We start from the raw sequence: 18,794 nt of genomic DNA, 5'->3' as shown, positions 1-18,794 counted from the left end.
CGGCGATTTCGGCTGCGAGTTCAGAGACGAAGAGAGAGAGTTGTGTTTTGAGCGAATTCTTGGACGTTGACGGCCATGTTGAGGAGGTTGTATTATTATTATTATTACTCTTTCAGGGTTGTATTGGATTTTGGAGATTGATGTTGTTGTTGTTTGTGTTGGTGGTGGGGTGAATGAAAGTGGGTTTAAAGGTGAGTTCTGTGTTGAGTGGAACACAGGCCCAGTTGGAGTTGGGGTGAGGTGCGTTTGCGAGGGTTTGACCACCATAAAAGCACAGATAATCTCATCTCAACTTTAAGCTATCACGCAGCTATATCTTTCTTAATCGGTTGATCTCCGGGGTCTGGTTTATTCATACAAAAACTCCGCATGCATCACTGGTATAATAGCACCTAATTGACAACTCGCTCCATGCTCACCATTCATTTCCCACTCATCCTGAACACCTTCCACCTCCAACACCTAAAACCAAAATCCCCTGACACCATCTTAAATTCGCAATAGGTATAACCGTCCGAGCCCAACCACATCACGTCTGGCCATTCTGCACCGTAAGAATGACAATCAGGGAGGCTAGTGTCACCGTAAACGCTATCAAGGCCACCAGCATGATGGTCCCCCTACTGGCTGGGAATTTGCCCTTGATCACCCAATTTTGACCCTGCAGGTACCTGTTATACCCGAGCAGCAAGATCAAGATGCTGACCGCCAAGAAGGCTGTCCCAAGAGGCTTGCCCATGTGTCGCAGGCGGTCGGCCTGTTTGCTATCCTCGGCCAGCGACGTGTTGAGGCGAAACAGCTGCGTTACGGCGATGCCGATTGAGGCAAACGCTAGAGACGTGCGCAGCCAGGCGAGGAACGTTCGTTCTAAACCACAACCAACAACCCGTCAGCTTGTTTCCATTTCGTTTTGTTTAGAGACACAACCGTGGAAGGAAGAACCTACCCAGCGCCAAGTGGTCCCGCGCAACACTGCCCTTATTCTCGAGCTCGACGCTCTTGAAGTAGCGCAGCGTGCGCTTCCACCCGGGCTCCTCCCGGTCCGCCCTGGGCCGTTCCCGTGGCCCGCTATCACCACCGTCCCGCCCGGGCGTCTGCGGCCCCCGGTACTGCCCTGACGATTTCCTGCTCAGCGCCGATCTCCTGCGCGCGGGGCTCGTCTCGGCCGTGCTCTGGTAGTTGAGGGTCCGCTGCCGTTCCGGCTGGGAGGTCACTACGCCGTGTCCATTGCCGTTGCGTTCTGGTAGTGAGCCCGAGCCGCAAGGGTCGCTGGCTCTGCGCGAGCGCTCGAGGAGAGGTTGGAGCTTGGGACCGACGTTGGCGGAATCGGGGTCGAGGGATTCGGCTCGTTCGCGGGCGCCCTGGAGGGAGTTGGGATTATGAAATGTTAGCTTCTTGCCATGTCTTGGGGTGAGCACGTGCTGCGTGGAGGGTGGAGGATTGGTTGGCGCGCATCATCAGCACATGATGCAGATGTGGTATGTACGAACAGTGAGGCTGAAGATGTTATTCGCCGAGGGACCGAAGATCGCAGCGGCTATGCGAGACATGCTGGCCACACTCGGGCCTGGTGTTTGTTGTCTTGTGTGCAACGATGCCGGTGCGCGGGATGGATGCGGTCGGCACGCGCCAAAGCGAGAGAAAGTGTGGGGAATGATGGATGGAATCCCTGACGAGAGTCCCAAGACTCTGGGTATTCTGGGCGCAGGTGGTCCAACTCAACAAACAAAAACTAACCTCGAGAATATCCCGAATGCGATCTTTGGAGGACTTGCGCCTGGTCAATTGCGATGTCGTGGGCCGAGAGAGAGGCGCGGGCGAGGCCGCATTTGTCGCCACAGACATGGTCTGATGATTCAGTTGTTGGTGCCAGTGCCACCGAGGCTTCACAACCAACTACACCCGATAAGAAACGAAAGGAGGTGCGATGGTGACGGTATCAGTGGCGTCAGTGCGCCGAGAGACTGCGAGCCTTGTAACAATCGACAAGAGAATGCATCACGGGGTTGTTAGCCTCGATATTGGATCTTGGCTTCAAACAGGTTGCTATCGAGAAACTGCTGTGGGAGATACAGTCGCTAGCGAAATCGCCTTCCGTTTTTTACTCTCTCATCAGTTGTCTCGGGGCCTGTTGTCGGGTCTCTTGGCGCTTACACCGTGCTTGTTCCCACCGTCAAATGTCCCCCACAGTCCAGCACAGTGTTTCACCGTCTTGCTCACTTAAACCAGGAGCAAGAAGAGCAAGCAAGATTGATTATTCAGAATTACCTGTCCCCTTGAGGTGTGGGGGTGGGCGACGCCCACCAATCTAAACATCACAGACTGTTCACAGTGGTGACGATTGGCAATTCTGAACTCGGGGTCGCCTGATGCAGCGGCACCGAGTAATGCAGCGGTACCGGGTGAAGGTCGCAACGACTCGGGGTCCCCAATATGGCGATAACTCGGCTACGTTCCAACACTATGTTCTCTGGTTTTGGGACAGTGGTGAGTTAGAAAATTCAAGAACGAGTGGCAACCTTGGTGGCAAATTCAACTTCTATAAAGCAAGCGCTTCCCCCCCACCCCTTATCTTAGGGAGAGAGAAAAAAAAATAGTTAACTCATCACGCTCTAATCTACGAAAATTCGAATTGTAAGAATGTTAGTTCACCAGACCTATGCCCTAAGACCATCATGTTCTTATACAGAGCTACGCTTGTAGGCCGATAATCCTTCGGTAGCCAAAGAAGATTCTTTCCATCTAGAGTTATCCATTCTTCATCGATATATGGAGTATAATCTAAGGACTGCTTGTTGAGAGAGGTAGATGTTAACGAGAGGCTAAGCGATCCACGATCTGTCTTCAGATGTTGGCTATCTTCTGAGAAGGCGAAGGCGCTGACCGAATAGCTATGCCCCTTGAGCGTCTGCTGGTGCGCGCCTGTCGCTGCATCCCAGAGCCGGACTGTGCGATCGTCTGAAGCCGATGCCAGCGTCTTGCCGTCCGGCGAGAAGGCGACGGCCCTGACCCAATAGATATGCCCCTTGAGCGTCTGCTGGTGCGCGCCTGTCGCTGCATCCCAGAGCCGGACTGTGCGATCGTCTGAAGCCGATGCCAGCGTCTTGCCGTCCGGCGAGAAGGCGACGGCCCTGACCCAATCGCTATGCCCCTTGAGCGTCTGCTGGTGCGCGCCTGTCGCTGCATCCCAGAGCCGGACTGTGCGATCGTCTGAAGCCGATGCCAGCGTCTTGCCGTCCGGCGAGAAGGCGACGGCCCTGACCGGATCGCTATGCCCCTTGAGCGTCTGCTGGTGCGCGCCTGTCGCTGCATCCCAGAGCCGGACTGTGAGATCGTGTGAAGCCGATGCCAGCGTCTTGCCGTCCGGCGAGAAGGACGACGGCGCTGACCCTAATCGCTATGCCCCTTGAGCGTCTGCTGGTGCGCCGCCTGTCGCTGCATCCCAGAGCCGGACTGTGCAAATCGTCTGAAAGCCGATGCCAGCGTCTTGCCGTCCGGCGAGAAGGCGACGGCGCTGACCGAATAGCTATGCCCCTTGAGCGTCTGCTGGTGCGCGCCTGTCGCTGCATCCCAGAGCCGGACTGTGCGATCGTCTGAAGCCGATGCCAGCGTCTTGCCGTCCGGCGAGAAGGCGACGGCGCTGACCCAATAGATATGCCCCCTTGAGCGTCTGCTGGTGCGCGCCTGTCGCTGCATCCCAGAGCCGGGACTGTGCGATCGTCTGAAGCCGATGCCAGCGTCTTGCCGTCCGGCGAGAAGGCGACGGCGCTGACCGAATCGCTATGCCCCTTGAGCGTCTGCTGGTGCGCGCCTGTCGCTGCATCCCAGAGCCGGACTGTGAGATCGTCTGAAGCCGATGCCAGCGTCTTGCCGTCCGGCGAGAAGGCGACGGCGCTGACCGAATCGCTATGCCCCTTGAGCGTCTGCTGGTGCGCGCCTGTCGCTGCATCCCAGAGCCGGACTGTGCGATCGTCTGAAGCCGATGCCAGCGTCTTGCCGTCCGGCGAGAAGGCGACGGCCCTGACCGAATCGCTATGCCCCTTGAGCGTCTGCTGGTGCGCGCCTGTCGCTGCATCCCAGAGGCCGGACTGTGAGATCGTGTGAAGCCCGATGCCAGCGTCCTTGCCGTCCGGCGAGAAGGCGACGGCGCTGACCCAATCGCTATGCCCCTTGAGCGTCTGCTGGTGCGCGCCTGTCGCTGCATCCCCAGAGCCGGACTGTGAGATCGTGTGAAGCCGATGCCAGCGTCTTGCCGTCCGGCGAGAAGGCGACGGCGCTGACCCGAATAGCTATGCCCCTTGAGCGTCTGCTGGTGCGCGCCTGTCGCTGCATCCCAGAGCCGGACTGTGCGATCGTCTGAAGCCGATGCCAGCGTCTTGCCGTCCGGCGAGAAGGCGACGGCCCTGACCCAATAGATATGCCCCTTGAGCGTCTGCTGGTGCGCGCCTGTCGCTGCATCCCAGAGCCGGACTGTGCGATCGTCTGAAGCCGATGCCAGCGTCTTGCCGTCCGGCGAGAAGGCGACGGCGCTGACCGAATCGCTATGCCCCTTGAGCGTCTGCTGGTGCGCGCCTGTCGCTGCATCCCAGAGCCGGACTGTGAGATCGTGTGAAGCCGATGCCAGCGTCTTGCCGTCCGGCGAGAAGGCGACGGCGCTGACCCAATCGCTATGCCCCTTGAGCGTCTGCTGGTGCGCGCCTGTCGCTGCATCCCAGAGCCGGACTGTGCGATCGTCTGAAGCCGATGCCAGCGTCTTGCCGTCCGGCGAGAAGGCGACGGCCCTGACCGAATCGCTATGCCCCTTGAGCGTCTGCTGGTGCGCGCCTGTCGCTGCATCCCAGAGCCGGACTGTGAGATCGTGTGAAGCCGATGCCAGCGTCTTGCCGTCCGGCGAGAAGGCGACGGCGCTGACCCAATCGCTATGCCCCTTGAGCGTCTGCTGGTGCGCGCCTGTCGCTGCATCCCAGAGCCGGACTGTGCGATCGTGTGAAGCTGATGCCAACGTCTTGCCGTCCGGCGAGAAGGCGACGGCCCTGACCCAATAGCTATGCCCCTCGAGCGTCTGCTGGTGCGCGTCCCAGTGGTCTCTAATACCTGCAGCCACTTTGATAAACGACAGCCTTTCCTTCCATTGCGTACATCTGACCTCGCTCATTGCTGGACTAAACACAAGTGCAGAGCCATACGTCTGTAACGGAGCCCGTTCTAGGATTGATCCGTGGCTACGGACAAACTTATCGGCATCTTCCAAGAATCCAACAAGTCGAGGACTCGTACCCGATTGCTAGAGGCGATTAGTGATGGATGTAGCAACAGCGACCATGAACATACCTGGACAACCTGCAGAAGCTTTCTCATCGATGACACCACATCTGAGAGTTTTCCGAGGAGAGACAGACTCTCGAGCCAGCAGAGGAACCGCTCCTTCAAAAATTTAAACACTGCTCCATCGTCCGTCAGAGCTTTCTTGCACTCGGGGGCGTCCCCGTTCAGGGAGAGATGGTCGGCCCAGAAGACGCAGGAGTACCGTATTGGAGCCAGCGGGTCTGGCTGGGGAGGGCTTATATCGTTTGGTTTGCAGCCGAAGTCGAGTTTGTGTATGTTTTTTTTTAGTATTGCTGACATCGCGTCCATTGAGCGCCTGCTGATGTCGACATGCCCATGGGCAACTCCGGCTGGCTGAAGCGAGCTATACTTTCTCTGCAAATAATCCTTCGCCGACTGGTGGATGATGAAGACTAGGCCTTCTCGCACAGTAAGAAATGAACCGCTCTTCTTTACGATTTTCTGGACATTTTCGGCACTGCTTGCAATTGCAGCTGGTAGTCCCGATACCACACCTAGCTCAAGTAGATGAAGCGGTCGATAAGCCAGAGTAGCTGCTGAAAGGACAAGCCGACAGAACTCAGGGTCCTTTCTTTGTTGGATCTGATCCATCATTCGGGTATACAGCTCGTCTAGGCCTTTCGGCATAGCGTCGACTACCTTTAGTACCTCCCAGCTGTCGGCTTTTTCAAGTTCCTGGATGACGAGAGTGACCCAGAGGAACGTGCCATCAGCTTTGCGGCGGAGAACGTGTCGAACGTGGTTCCGGAGCGAATGGTCTTGCAAGGACTGGAGCCGGGACACCTTGTCGTCAATGTATAGCTCGATAGCCCGGGACACGGACTCTGCATTGTGCTTCAGCTCAAGGCTCAGCGTCATCTGTGCGTCAAGCTTCAAGTGCTGTTCGATATCGGGCCTGTTCCGGCTGGACACGATCCACTTGACGCGGGGCGACGACGCACTCTGGGCGACGAGCTTCAGAAGCTGCTCTAGGCCGGTCTCGCATTCGTCAAGGGCGTCGATGATCAAGTAGGCCCTCCCAACACAGGCATCGCGCAAGATGTTGGTGAAGATCCGCGATAATGTGACCCATTGGTCGCGACCCTCGAATAATGCCCTGCCTGTAACCTTGTATTCATCCCACACATGAGAGAGAAGCAACGGCTGTTGCCTAACGAGCAGGTAGATCAGCCCCCGCAGTACGGCGGTAGCGCTGTTGATACGCGGGTCGGTGGCCTGGCAAAAAAAGTAGGACAGCAGCGTCGTAGACTTCCGGCTGAAGAAGAAATGCTTCTTGTCTGCAAGTTTTGTCCCGGCTCTCAGCTCGTCCACAATGCCGCAGAGCAGCATGGTCTTGCCCTTGCCGGGATCACCCTTGATCCAGAGCAGACGGCTTTGTTTCTCTTTACGCCATCGCAGGAAATCGTCATGGCCGAGGATCCAGCGGTATGAATCCTTGAACAGGCCGCCTTTTGTGTCCTCAATGCGCGCTTTTTCGTCGCGGGGATCAGCAATGCGCAAATGCGTCAGACAAGCATCTTGGTCTGGTTGCTGGGCTGTCAAATGTTAGCCTTATAGACCTTCTGCAGGGGGAGCCTTCCTGTATCAGTCACCGACATGGACGGTCACGTACGTATCGGGTTACTTGAAGATGAAGTTTGATTCAAAACTATCAATACGACACGTGTTAATCAAGATAACCTGTCTGGTGATTGTCACTTCGTACCAAACTTGAAGTCCCTTCCAACTGTGACAGGCCCAGCGGCCTGAAAACCCTGCCCAGACAATAATTGGCTGACTGGCTCGTTGCGACCGGGTAGCGCGCCTTGGCCGGGCGGCGCAGGCATAGCCTCGTCTAAAGGCTGCTCCGGAGTGACGTACGAGAGCAGCTCCTTGGCGGCGGCCGCGGCGGCCGCCGCGGCATAACGCTGCCAGCTGTCGTTCTTGTGAGAGTCTGCATAGTCGGAGATGCCGCGGATGACGATGCAGGAGTACTCGGTCGCGATCCCGGCCGCCTCCATCTCGAAGCAGAGTATGTCGCCTACGTCATAGGCGGTCGCGTTCCTCTTTGCCGCGCTCCTCATGACTCGATCTCCGGAAGCGATCAGTCCGTAATGCACCTCGGTGCCTGCACATGGCCGGGGCGGCCTGCTGATGGCCTTTGTCCCGTCGCAGTTCTCACATGCAGAGCGGCTCGCGACGTGGGGGTAGTCTGCGTTGAAGAGGACGTCTTGGTCGGCAGGCGGGCGTTGGTAGACGGAAAGCCGCGGTCCCTTTCGTAACATCTGGGATAAGAACTCTTTCACCTTGTTCTCAGCCGTCAGGTGGTCGCACCGCATCAGCTCGACGGCGCCCCTCAAGGTTGCCGGCGGAGGCCACAGGAACCCCTTCAACCGGAGGCCGTCCTCAGTATCCTTGCCTAAGTCGTACTGGACCACGCCGCCGTACTGGCCCTCGGGCATGCTGATCACCACGTCGCCCAGGCGGATGTCGTGTTTGTCACTGGGCACGCCGCCTCCGATGCCGACGAGAAACCGCCATTCGATGGACGGGAAGGTGCGGGCCATATTCGTAGCGACGACCGCGGCCGCGCCCTTTCCCTGGTTGCCCGGAAGGCAGGCGAGGACGACGTTGTGGCCGCTGAGCTCGCCGAGGACGTACATGTTGGAGTCACCTTGCTTGGGGGGGAGGCGGGGATGTTCGCGGTCCAGCATGTAGCGGACGGCGGCCATCTCGAAGCCGATGGCGCAGATCACCGCGACGGTGTACTCTTCGTGCCGCCTCGGGCTGTTGTTAGACGGATTCGACATCGCGTCATCGGTAGACGGCCTGTGAGGCCGGCGGAAAACTCTTGCTGGAGTCTACAGACGTCTGCTGGTGCGAGCTCGGTCGGTCGGGTTTCCAGTGCTTCGGGCTGGCATTATCATTGCGATAGTTACAGGTGCGGGGTAACGATGAGGTCGTGAATTGCCGGGCATCTTGTCGAGTTGGCTTGGGACATCCAATAGCAATGGATATCCGGCGTTGAGCTGAAAGCTGTGGCTGGCTCGCGCTGCCAATCGTGCACAGGGACTGCGGGCAACCCAATCGAGCGGGTGGACGTGGCGTGACTTTCCTCGCGGGAGCACAGGTGACACGAACCTGGATCCGTTTCAGATGCCAGCGACGGTGACAGGGCCTGTGAAACTGTGACCGCAGACGACCGGATTATTGTGACGCTGGGAAGTCTTCTCGCCTCCTTGCTTTTAGGAGCAGTCTGTGATAGTTAGATTGGTGGGCGTCGCCCACACCCACCTCAAGGAGATAGATAATTCTGAATACAATCAATTTTGCTTGCTCTTCTTCCTCTTGGTTTAGCGAGCAAGATGGTGAAGCACTGTGCTGGACTGTGCTGGACTGTGGGGGACATTTAACGGTGGGAACAAGCACGGTATAAGCGCCGAGGCTCGAAAACAGGCCCCCAAGACAATTGAAGAGAGAGTACATCTGTAAAAAGCGGAAGCCGATTTCGCTAGCGACAAGACAGCAATTTTCCTGTCCGGAGGACAATATTACGCTCAAACTTTTGGAAATTACTATGGGAAATTGATATCCTTATCGCGATGGCCGATTGGTTCGTGAGCACGCTGCACTCGATGTTGGTCACGTGCCTCATTGGCTCTGCCGAAACTGCTTCATCTCCGTGTCCTCGCAATCCGCTCGACAATCGCGAACATCGCGGTTCTCGCCGTTTCCACGTCTACCGCTTTTCAAACCCAGGCCTTTCCATGGAAGACGTGATAGTCGTTCTGGGCGGCACTGCCGAGGCCGCTGCGGAGACAGCCGTGACACGCAAGTCGTGTACCAAATGCAATACTGAGCAGAACATTGACCAGTTCCTCCATGCCCGCGGGAACGGAAGGATTGTTGTCAACTGTCTAAGTTGCCGGCACAAGAAGAAGCTTCATGTGATATCCTTAGTTAAGGTAACGATAGTCGTTTCTTCAGCTAACCTTCGCAGATTGAAGCGTCGCGAGCGAGCATCGAGATTTCTCGCGCAATCGCCCGCGGAGAAAATTCTCTTTGATGAACAAACTAATCGGAGAGAGGGACTACTCTGCGCAGGAGATCTGCCATATTCTCCTGGGACTCCCTCTCCAAGAGGATAGCCGAGTGGTCCAGAGTGTTGACTGTAGACCCCACGAGAGGCATGCTCGCCCAATCGACATCACGGCTGATGGCGATATCCAGGAGTCTCAGACAGCATACGAGAGGTATCTTCGGCGGCCTGCCTCAATGGATGACGTCTCCTACTTTGAGTTCCTGCAAGACTGGAACTTCAAGGCGCGGAATCCGGCGAGGTGGGCGATCTGGCAGCCTCCTGCGATGCCCAGGGTGTTGTATTATTACCCCCGGTACAAGCCGGTCCGTTCCCATCAGCAGTACTCTGACTTCTGCCGCGTCAAGCTGCTCCTGAACCACCCCCATCGCCAGTCGGAACAATTGCTCGAGGTTGATGATCTGCAGTTTGACAACTACACTTCCGTATATCATTACTGTCTCGAGCACCACGACCACCAGGACGACCACTACGGTACTGTCGACGAGCCCGATCCGCTGCCGGAAGAGGATGAATTCGAGCGAGGGGAGGATGCTGGGGACATCACACTTGAGGATTGGCAGGAGGTGGCCCGGCTGGTCCCCGCCCTCCAACTTCCCGAAGAACCAGCCGACTTGCTTGGACGCCGAGACATTGATGTCAATTGCGACTGGACACGACACATTGGTCGCTACTCGCACGACCAGTTTGGTACCGGAGGTTACTGGGTGCAACTCCGTGGAGACGCTCCAGGTAATTACGACGTGGAAGAGATGCCTCTCGCAGCCCGTGACACGTTGAACACGCAGCAGCAGCAGGTATACGACACGGTCATGCGCCACTACAGAGCCAAGAACGAGAACCGTCAGCCTCCGCCCCTTCGTCTACAGATCGACGGAGGGAGGTGGGACTGGAACGTCGTACATGGTGAAGGTCATCTCTTCTCATCTTCAGGCCGAGGCAGCTTCCTATGGCCGAGTTTCCCCCATTGTCAGGGCCGCCCCGACGGGCGTGGCGAGCAACCAGATAGGGGGACAGACTCTGCATTCCCTTCTGCGGCTCCCCGTCGACGGCAATTACCGCTCGCTCTCCGAGACCCCGACGACCCTCAACGCCTTGCAGCGGGGGTTCAGGGGCATCCACTACCTCGTGATTGACGAGAAGAGCATGCTCGCGCCTCAAGACCCTCGCGTGGATCGACCAGCGCCTACGAGAGGTGTTCCCGGAGAATCGTGACGAGTTCTTCGGCGGCCTCAGCGTCATCCTGATCGGGGACTTCTTCCAGCTTCCCCCTGTTCTGAACAAGCCGCTGTACTCAACACGCGACGACCTAAAGGGCATCGAGATTGTCGGGCGTAATGCTTACCTCTCATTCGACAAGTCGGTGTTTCTGACCACAATACAGCGGCAGCAGGGCGAAGACCAGGCCCCGTTTCGGCGGGCCTTGGAAGAACTGCGAAAAGCTGATGTGTCAGTACCCTCCTGGGAGCTCCTCGCTTCGAGATGCTCTGTCAAGCTCTCTCCCGAGGAGGTTGACAGCTTTGCTGATGTGCTTCGCATCTATCCCACCAAGGCCCAGGTCGTCGAGTACAACCACCAACACATGACTTGGCCTGGACAGCCCCGCCATTCAGGTCGAGGCAAAGCGATGAGGGTGTTGGTGCGGAGAAGGTTGAATCCTCAGATGCCGGCAACTTGGCCAAGCGCTTGCCCTTGTGTGTTGGTTGCAGGGTGATGCTGACGCGGAATTTGTGGGCCGACGTCGGGCTCGTCCACGGCGCACAGGGCACAGTCTACGACATATCCTGGAAAGAAGGTACCGACGTGCTGCGAGACCCGCCCGAGGTCATCATGGTGGCCTTCGATGACTACGACGGCCCGGGCTTCACGATGCCGAACGGGGAGCCTCTCCGTAGTGGAGAGAAGCTGGCTGTTCCCATCCTCCGAGTGCGGCATGACTTCATGGTCGGCGCCAACTCATGTTCAAGAGAGTAGTTCCCGCTGTTGGTCAGCTATGCGATCACCGTCCACAAATCACAGGGCATCACCCTGGACAAGGTCGTCTGCGACATCTCTGCGCCAGAGTTTGCTTCTGGCCTCTCCTACGTGGCCGTTTCGCGGGTGAAGACACTCGGCGGGCTGATGTTTGAGCGGCCCTTCGACCGCAGCAGGATCTACCGCGAGACACCATCACCAGCTATGGGGTTGAAGTTGTCCGATCACGCTACCAGGCAACTGCAGGCGTTAGATGCTGTGGCGGGGGAGGTTCCCCTCAGAGTCTAATTGATTTGTAAGTAGCGAGGACGTGAGTGTAGATACGTAACGTGAGTGGCGGAATAGAAACGATTCGTAGATGGCTCAAGCAGATGGAGTTGTTGGCCGACGGACAGATATTGGCGCTTCGTCTCTCCCGTAATTAACCCTAACCCGGATTGTCCTCCGGAGAGGGAGGAAAATTGCCAGGAGCGGGAGAGAGGAAGGAAGCGCCCCGTAGCGTAGCGAAGGGCCGTGCGACTGACGAACGAAGCGACGCCAGCAATTTTAGGATATGTATTAGTAGACACGTGATAGTTGCCCTTTCGGGTCAAGCCCGCCGGGCGGAATAAATTGTGTGGGTGTGTGTGTGTAAACACAGCCTCGGGGGCTGCACGTCATACCTAGCTTCGAGTTGGGTCGCTTTCCCTTCCCACCACTCAGTGAAACTCGAATATCGGTGGCCTCGACATCAGCCGATTGGTCAATTGAGACTGACACCACCTTCAGCTTCACGCTAACTCGCCTGTGGAGTCCAGAGGGTGGTGTGCAACCTACCTAAACAATGCCATGTGTTTGGAATCTCATTGTGCACTAAAGGTAGATATAATGTGAAACATTTCGATTTGCCCGTCACCATTATTTCCTCAAACTAGGTCAACGTTTCGGGTTTTAGTTTGCAACTGTTCACAAATTCCGAGTTGGAAGAGAAGGCAGGCATTATTGTGTGCTTCCCCTTTTGGGGCCCAACCACTCCAGTCCAGGCTTCGGAGCGGGGGCAAGTTGATGAAGGTCATCTCACTCAGAACCCCGCTGTCATTGACCTGTTCCCCTCCTCAAATCGCCCAACACTCGGATTACCAAGCTGCGGAATCTGAAAGCTACCTAGAAGGTAACACATGGAATAACAGCTGCTCTCCTGGATTTTGGGCCGTTTCGGGGTTAGTCGCTAGACGCCGCGGACATCATCACAGTGCTCAAGACCCCTAACTCCGAGCCGACTATCAACTCCTCACATATAAATCTAGTGATATGTCAACATTTTTACGAGGCCGTTGAGATTCGTCGCATATTTCGTAGCCAAGCGCATATTCGAGTGTCAGATCTCAAAAGCTCAACACCATATCACCATGGGCCACACGATTCAGGGCAAGCAGGTCGGCAACATTGGCTTCGGCCTGATAGGTAGGCCCCCAGCGATACACCTACCTAATTTTGGCGCATCGGCTTACCGTCACAGGCCTGTCAGTACCTCCCGGTAGACTCACCGAAGAAGAGGCCTTCGCCGCCATCAAAGCCGCCCTTGACGCCGGCTGTAACTACCTGAACGCCGGTGAATTCTATGGTACGCCTGACGCCAACTCACTCACCCTCCTCAACAGCTACTACGCAAAATACCCCGAGGGCAGGGACAAGGTCCTGCTCAACGTCAAGGGCTGCATCTTTGAGAACCTCACTCCGGACGACTCGCCGGCCGCCGTCAAGACCAGCGTCGAGAACAGCGTCCGGCTGATCGGCGGCAAGGGCCGCATCGACCAGTTCGAGCCCGCCCGCAAGGACCCCAAGGTTGACATCGAGACCACCCTCGCCGCGCTCCAGGAGCAGGTCGACGCCGGCAACATCGGGGGCATCTCCCTCAGCGAGGTCAGCGCCGCGACCATCCGCCGCGCTGCCAAGGTCACCAAAATCCACTCCGTCGAGGTCGAGCTCTCGTTATGGGCCACCGAGCCGCTCGAGAACGGCGTTGTCGAGGCATGCGCCGAACTCGGCATCCCCATCCTCGCATACGGTAAGATCCCACTCACCCCAACCACTCACCCAATCTCGTCCCTCCCAAATCACTAACCACTCAACCGGTCCCCAGCCCCCCTCGGCCGGGGCATGCTCACCGGGCAGCTCAAATCCCCCGCCGACATCCCCCCGGGCGACCACCGCCACACGATGCCGCGATTCCAGCCGGACGTATTCGCTCACAACCTACGCATGGCGGACGAGGTAGCCAAGCTAGCCGCGCGCAAGGGCTGCACGCCGGCGCAGGTGGCCATCGGCTGGGTGCTGGCGCTGGGGCGGCGGCCCGGCATGCCCGCCATCATCCCCATCCCGGGGGCGGGGCGTCCCGAGAGAGTAAAGGAGAATGCCGTGGAGGTGGAGCTGGGGGAGGAGGAGATGGCGGAGTTGGGGAGAATCGCGAGGGAGTACGCGCCGGTAGGGGAGAGGTATTCGGAGCATGGGATGAGGGCGTTGGATGGGAGTACGGAGTAGGGGGGGGATTGGGGGGTGGGGTGTGGGATGATGATGATTGTTATGTTGGTTTAGGAAATCAACCGTTTCGCATATGAATCTCTTTTTCATATGCTCAAAGGGGTCCGGAACTGGTCGCTCTGACAATCGAAACTCGTCCCTTTTGAACAAGGGCGAAGACAAGGAGATATCGCTATTCTGGGGAGGCCGAGGACGTGGATACCTAGGTATGGAACGCTTTTAGTTTAGAGTCGAGTTGCTGACCGAGCAAAGTATAGGTGGTGGGTTACGTGCTGAGACTTTTGATAATGATTGAGAATGCTAAGGATCGTTGACACTTAGTACCAAGGCTGCGTGTTCAGTTCTGCTTTCCGACTCGTATTGCTGTGGTGTGAATCTTATGTCGCCTCGTCTATGATTCTACAGCACGGAGAAGGGAAGAGAGCATGTGAGATAGTAGATCATAGCGCAACTGAGTTCAACCAAGCTAAGGTACAAAATAAACCTGATTTCATGAGCCAAAGAAAAGAAAGTAAATAGAGTGTAACAGAGGAAAATGAGGTAAAACTAGACTAGTAAAAAAACAGAAGTAGCTCGGGCGAGTTGATAAAGACTTAGACAGGGTCAGAGCCCCAGTCATGGCCGTGTCATCCAAGCTGTGAGCGTTTAGCACCCAGTGCTTCAAGGGCCACCCGGCCACTTGTCGGATTTATCAATATACCGATCGCCGATATTACGGACGTACTGCCGGCTGAACACGCAGTAGAAGTTAACCGCCCCGGTTGTTGGTGTTGGGCGACCACATGACGAAAGGACCACCGCTCTCCTGGAAACCGCTACACTAGTTGTAATCTCCGTTTTAAACTATGTAGGCGGTTTGCCCCATCTTCTTCCAGACGGCAAAATAGTCGTATGCCTTGCCCTCGCAAGTGTATTGATTCCCCGTCTCGATGGACGACTCCACAGCAAACCCACCACTGATCCATGAAGCGGCTGAGAGACTCGCACTCCAGCTGATGGTGAACGATCGGATATTCGAGTACCCAATCTCGCATCCATCACGTAGTCCGCACTCCATTGGCTCCTAGACAGGCTGTTAGGGCAGGTTCTTCAATCTTGGTGCGAGTAGGAGGAAAAGTATTACACTAACTTGAATATGGAGCGGATTCTGGTGCGGGTTTCCGTCGCCGATCACGACTGTCCTTGAACTCCAGACACCGCATGCACCCTGGCGTTTGTCGATAGCGGAATCAGTGACAACGAGTGATGTGGTGTTTTGGGCGTTGAAGGGGGGAGGGCTTGTCCAAGTGGTGTTGTTCGCAGGATTCTCCAATCCCCTCATAACCTCGAAGAGCTCAACGGGGCTGCCAGCAAAACAATCTTGGATATCTCTCTTGCTCAAGCCCCGCAGTTGCAAAGACTCGGGAATCGAAACATCGCAGCTGATCGCAAGTTCGCTGGGGCTGGCGATACGACCACAGATGATGCCCCCCGACACGTCCGGGTCGTCATGGATGGTGTAAGTTTGCGTGCCGATGCTCAAAGTACCGGCACCGTATTCGTCGACGGTAAAGAGGATGGGACTGCTTTCGAAAGAGCCAGATGTGAGGGAACGGGAGCATGCCTGGGCCAATACCTCCGACTTGCTCTCGTTCCAGACGTCGATGGCGGCACCAGACGTGACTTTGTTGACCCGAAGAACGACGTTTACAGTCTGAGTCCGTTGCAGGAATGGAGTTGCAAACGCAACCGGGAGAAGCGCGAACGCGGTGGTCAAGCGGTTCATGGCGTACCTGAGCAATGAGTTGAGTGTGTTGGAGGCTGGAAGGAAAGAATGAGGAGTGGTGATGGATAAATACCCTTTCCCTAGCAACGGGAACACTTTGGCCCTTTTTATCACACTTTCCGTGGCCCGTCTCTTGTGTTTCCTAGACATCTGGCCCTCAATTTTGGGTGTCATGCAACGTTGACCCTCGCCGAATTCATGTTGCCAAATGATGCTTCCGTGTAGCGGCCATTCGTCATGATTTCTTGCCGCCGCGGGGCGACATCTCTTGGCAGAGGTGTTGGTTGAAGTTTCCAAATGCCTCTTAGGGTGGTTGGTTTGACGTTGTTCTTGCTGGTCGAAGCAGCAGGATCCTTGGACCTTGAGCCGGAGATAGATAGGTATTGCAAGTCCTCCGCAGATCAGGAGTTCATCCCCAAACGCGACCGAAAGGTTTTTGCCCATGCGGCCTCTAGACGTGCAGGCACCGGAGTCGCGGACATGAATACCTATCTTGAAAGACGCCATGTCTATGCGGAGCTGGATATCTCCCCTATCCTCCCCCCACCCCCCCCACCTGGAGGACTTTAGGTTTGCCATGATTGGGCCATGGCTTCATGGTTTGAAACCCGGATAGTGACATGTTGATGTCATTGTTCGATGTTGAACAGCACGAAATCACGTATGCCGTGCTGGGTACGTTTTGAGCTCTGGCATCTCGGCTGTACAAACTCTACGAAGAGGGAGTGGCTCCCCTGGCTCATGTTGTCACCACGGGGGGTGGTAATGAACAAAGGCAACACAAGGTTGCTCAGATCGTTGAAGCAAAGCTCACAGTGTTTGTTTCGGTAGCCAATCCATTTCCAGGTGTCCTCGCGTGATCACCACGGCCCACTTCGGCCTCCTCTCGGTGCTGTTGGTTCACTCTCTCGCCTTCATTGGCCACACCGCCCCGGATGAGTACTCGCCAAAAGCGGTTTGTGGGACGAGTCAGTGCCGGCCATACCTCGTCTATCTGCGTTCTTGGCAACCCGTTCAAGCGTCAATCGATGAACAATCTGCGGGAAACAACACGGTGAGCGGCGCCAACCGCTTGGGCCTTGGCTTGCCTTTTTAACACCTCTTTCCCCCGAGTTTATCTTGTTCGTGCTCCCACTCCGCCCCTCGACCTCCTCTCCTCCTTCTTCCACCTACCTTTTAGTTGGCGGCATCAACTCATTCTCATTTCTCAAGTTGGGGGGTTGAGATTCCCTCGCTGAACCGGCCCGTCACCTCCAGCATTCGCTTCTCTCGCTTGCTTTCCGAGATTCCCCAGACCAACCCCGTTAGGACCTAACTATCGTCCCGCTCCTGATCATCCTGCTCACAAAGCTGCCTGCCATCACACCAGCGATCACACCGCCACACAATTGGTAGCACAAATCCACCAACATGACGACCAACGCAGCAAGCACAACGTGCCCTCCGTACACCCAGGTGCCGGACATCCAAAACCTCCCCATCCCCCAGGATATCAACGTCATGGTGACGCCCGGCAACGACACCTCGTACCGGCCAATGGAGATCTGCTGCGAGCCCAGCAGGGTCCAGATCGTCGATGGCTGCTACCTGTGGTGCGAGCTGCCGGAGCGCTACTTCAACGGGACCGACAAGGAGGGCGCCAGAACCTCGAGCTCGTCGTGTATGAATCTTAATACGCGGGAGAGCGGCGACCGCAGGATCAAGGGCTGGCAGATAAACGGGGCTGGCGCGAGGCTGACCGTGGGCTCGGCGAAGCAGATTGGGCTTTGGGTGCTGGCTTTGTCGGGGTTGGTGCATGTTATGTGATGTATGTACCTAATTAGACGGGCGGGAGTGGTGGGATGACTGGAAGTTTTGCGGGCTCTCGACGGGAGTCTCGACGGTTGCCTTTCTTACCTCCGTTACCTTTTTTGGCTCTTACTGTCAGGACATACTCAGGGAGGAACTTAAGAGTGTGATGACATTATTGATTAAACCCTGAACCTCCTAAAACCTCTACCTCAATGTGCAGTGAAGAACCTGTCCTGGACTCCCGAGGGTGTTTACCTACCTATGTGTGGTATAACTAGCGACTGGAACAAAGATATGTTAATAGTAGGCTTCTGAGCTTGTAGCGAACTGTAGTTATGATTAGGTTACCTATATAATTCCCCCGGGTGATGAGTACGTGCTTGCCAGCCTTCCTGATTGGGCCCGTCTTTTGACAAGCCCGGGTTCCTGACGGCTACGATGGAACGCTGTCCTGATCCACCCCGGAAAAGCGCGACTGTCGTTGTACTGTTATAGTGAGTTGAGAAGTATCTTAGGAGTATGAAGAATTGGCGAAAATGTAAAAAGGAAGAAAGCTCTCGGGTTTGGGGCGCTGGCTCGTGCTTGTTCCTTGTTCAGTCATGAATTGTGCAAAAGGCAAGATTTTGGCATTGAAAGTGGTAGTATTCGTAAATTTGATGGCTAAGCACACAGTGCGGAGTGTATGTCTCGGAGTTTGGGTTGCATCATCCAAGCTTCTCCAGCTCTCAACTAGCCACGACAAACGAGAAATTCCGGGTTAGGATTCTTGACGCAACTTCGAGAATCCACCCGTTGTCAACAACTCGGGATTTTCGCAAACGGAGAATCGAAAACAACCGGCGATCCGACTCTTGGCAGCTGTCACAACAATCCCGCCGCGTCTACACTAGGTACGCCCATCGACGTCAGCGGCACCACGAGTTCATCCAATCTCGAAACCGAACCACCACCACTACCAAGTACTACAATCACAAACTCAACACTCGCGCCTGTCGCTTCGCTCAAGACACAACTGCCCAAATTCGATGGCCTCCCAGTGAGTAGAGTGGTCGAAAACGACCCGGTCGCAAGACTACCGCGGCTCCGGCTCCTTTGCGACCTTTCTGATCATCGGCCGTACGTTCCCCCCTTTCCCTCCCCCCATCCCCCCAACCAAACCAATCCAACCCAACCCCCCACTAACCCTCCCCCCCAAAACCACAGCGGTCTGTTTCGCCTTCCCGCATCCTATTAGCCACCTTCCCCTTATACTTCCCCGTCCTTTGGACTTTGGTGGCCCACCCCGGCTCCAACACTCTGACATGGAAACGAACTCCCAGT

General features: G+C 56.2%; 5 protein-coding genes across 5 annotated transcripts; 3 read left to right on the top strand and 2 right to left on the bottom strand.

Annotated features, from left to right (window-relative positions):
* Nucleotides 1–529: 529 nt before the first annotated feature.
* CHGG_01000 (uncharacterized protein) lies at nt 530–8,135 on the bottom strand (the record flags this gene model as incomplete). Its single annotated transcript, XM_001220220.1, has 10 exons — nt 530–831; nt 947–1,361; nt 1,738–1,848; nt 2,269–2,448; nt 2,885–3,324; nt 3,455–4,192; nt 4,282–5,188; nt 5,332–5,560; nt 5,696–6,881; nt 7,052–8,135. 10 exons carry the CDS (start codon nt 8,133–8,135, stop codon nt 530–532), a joined length of 5,592 nt encoding a protein of 1,863 aa, XP_001220221.1.
* Nucleotides 8,136–8,927: 792 nt separating this feature from the next.
* Nucleotides 8,928–11,686, top strand: CHGG_00999 (uncharacterized protein; the record flags this gene model as incomplete). The annotated part of the gene is made up of 5 exons (XM_001220219.1): nt 8,928–9,290; nt 9,412–10,307; nt 10,568–10,990; nt 11,044–11,350; nt 11,444–11,686. 5 exons carry the CDS (start codon nt 8,928–8,930, stop codon nt 11,684–11,686), a joined length of 2,232 nt encoding a protein of 743 aa, XP_001220220.1.
* A 1,100-nt stretch (nt 11,687–12,786) lies between these two features.
* Nucleotides 12,787–13,918, top strand: CHGG_00998 (uncharacterized protein; the record flags this gene model as incomplete). The annotated part of the gene is made up of 3 exons (XM_001220218.1): nt 12,787–12,841; nt 12,897–13,445; nt 13,521–13,918. 3 exons carry the CDS (start codon nt 12,787–12,789, stop codon nt 13,916–13,918), a joined length of 1,002 nt encoding a protein of 333 aa, XP_001220219.1.
* An 838-nt stretch (nt 13,919–14,756) lies between these two features.
* Nucleotides 14,757–15,683, bottom strand: CHGG_00997 (uncharacterized protein; the record flags this gene model as incomplete). Its single annotated transcript, XM_001220217.1, has 2 exons — nt 14,757–14,981; nt 15,048–15,683. The coding sequence occupies 2 exons, from the start codon at nt 15,681–15,683 to the stop codon at nt 14,757–14,759; spliced, it is 861 nt and encodes a 286-aa protein (XP_001220218.1).
* Nucleotides 15,684–17,093: 1,410 nt separating this feature from the next.
* On the top strand, nt 17,094–17,489 carry CHGG_00996 (uncharacterized protein; the record flags this gene model as incomplete). The annotated part of the gene is made up of 1 exon (XM_001220216.1): nt 17,094–17,489. The coding sequence occupies one exon, from the start codon at nt 17,094–17,096 to the stop codon at nt 17,487–17,489; it is 396 nt and encodes a 131-aa protein (XP_001220217.1).
* Between the last annotated feature and the right edge of the window lie 1,305 nt (nt 17,490–18,794).

Source organism: Chaetomium globosum, genomic scaffold (assembly GCF_000143365.1).
Source record: "Chaetomium globosum CBS 148.51 scaffold_1 genomic scaffold, whole genome shotgun sequence".
NCBI classification, from domain to species: domain Eukaryota; kingdom Fungi; phylum Ascomycota; class Sordariomycetes; order Sordariales; family Chaetomiaceae; genus Chaetomium; species Chaetomium globosum.
The sequence above is the reverse complement of the archived record's forward strand: the minus strand, read 5'-3'. Positions and strand labels throughout refer to the sequence as shown.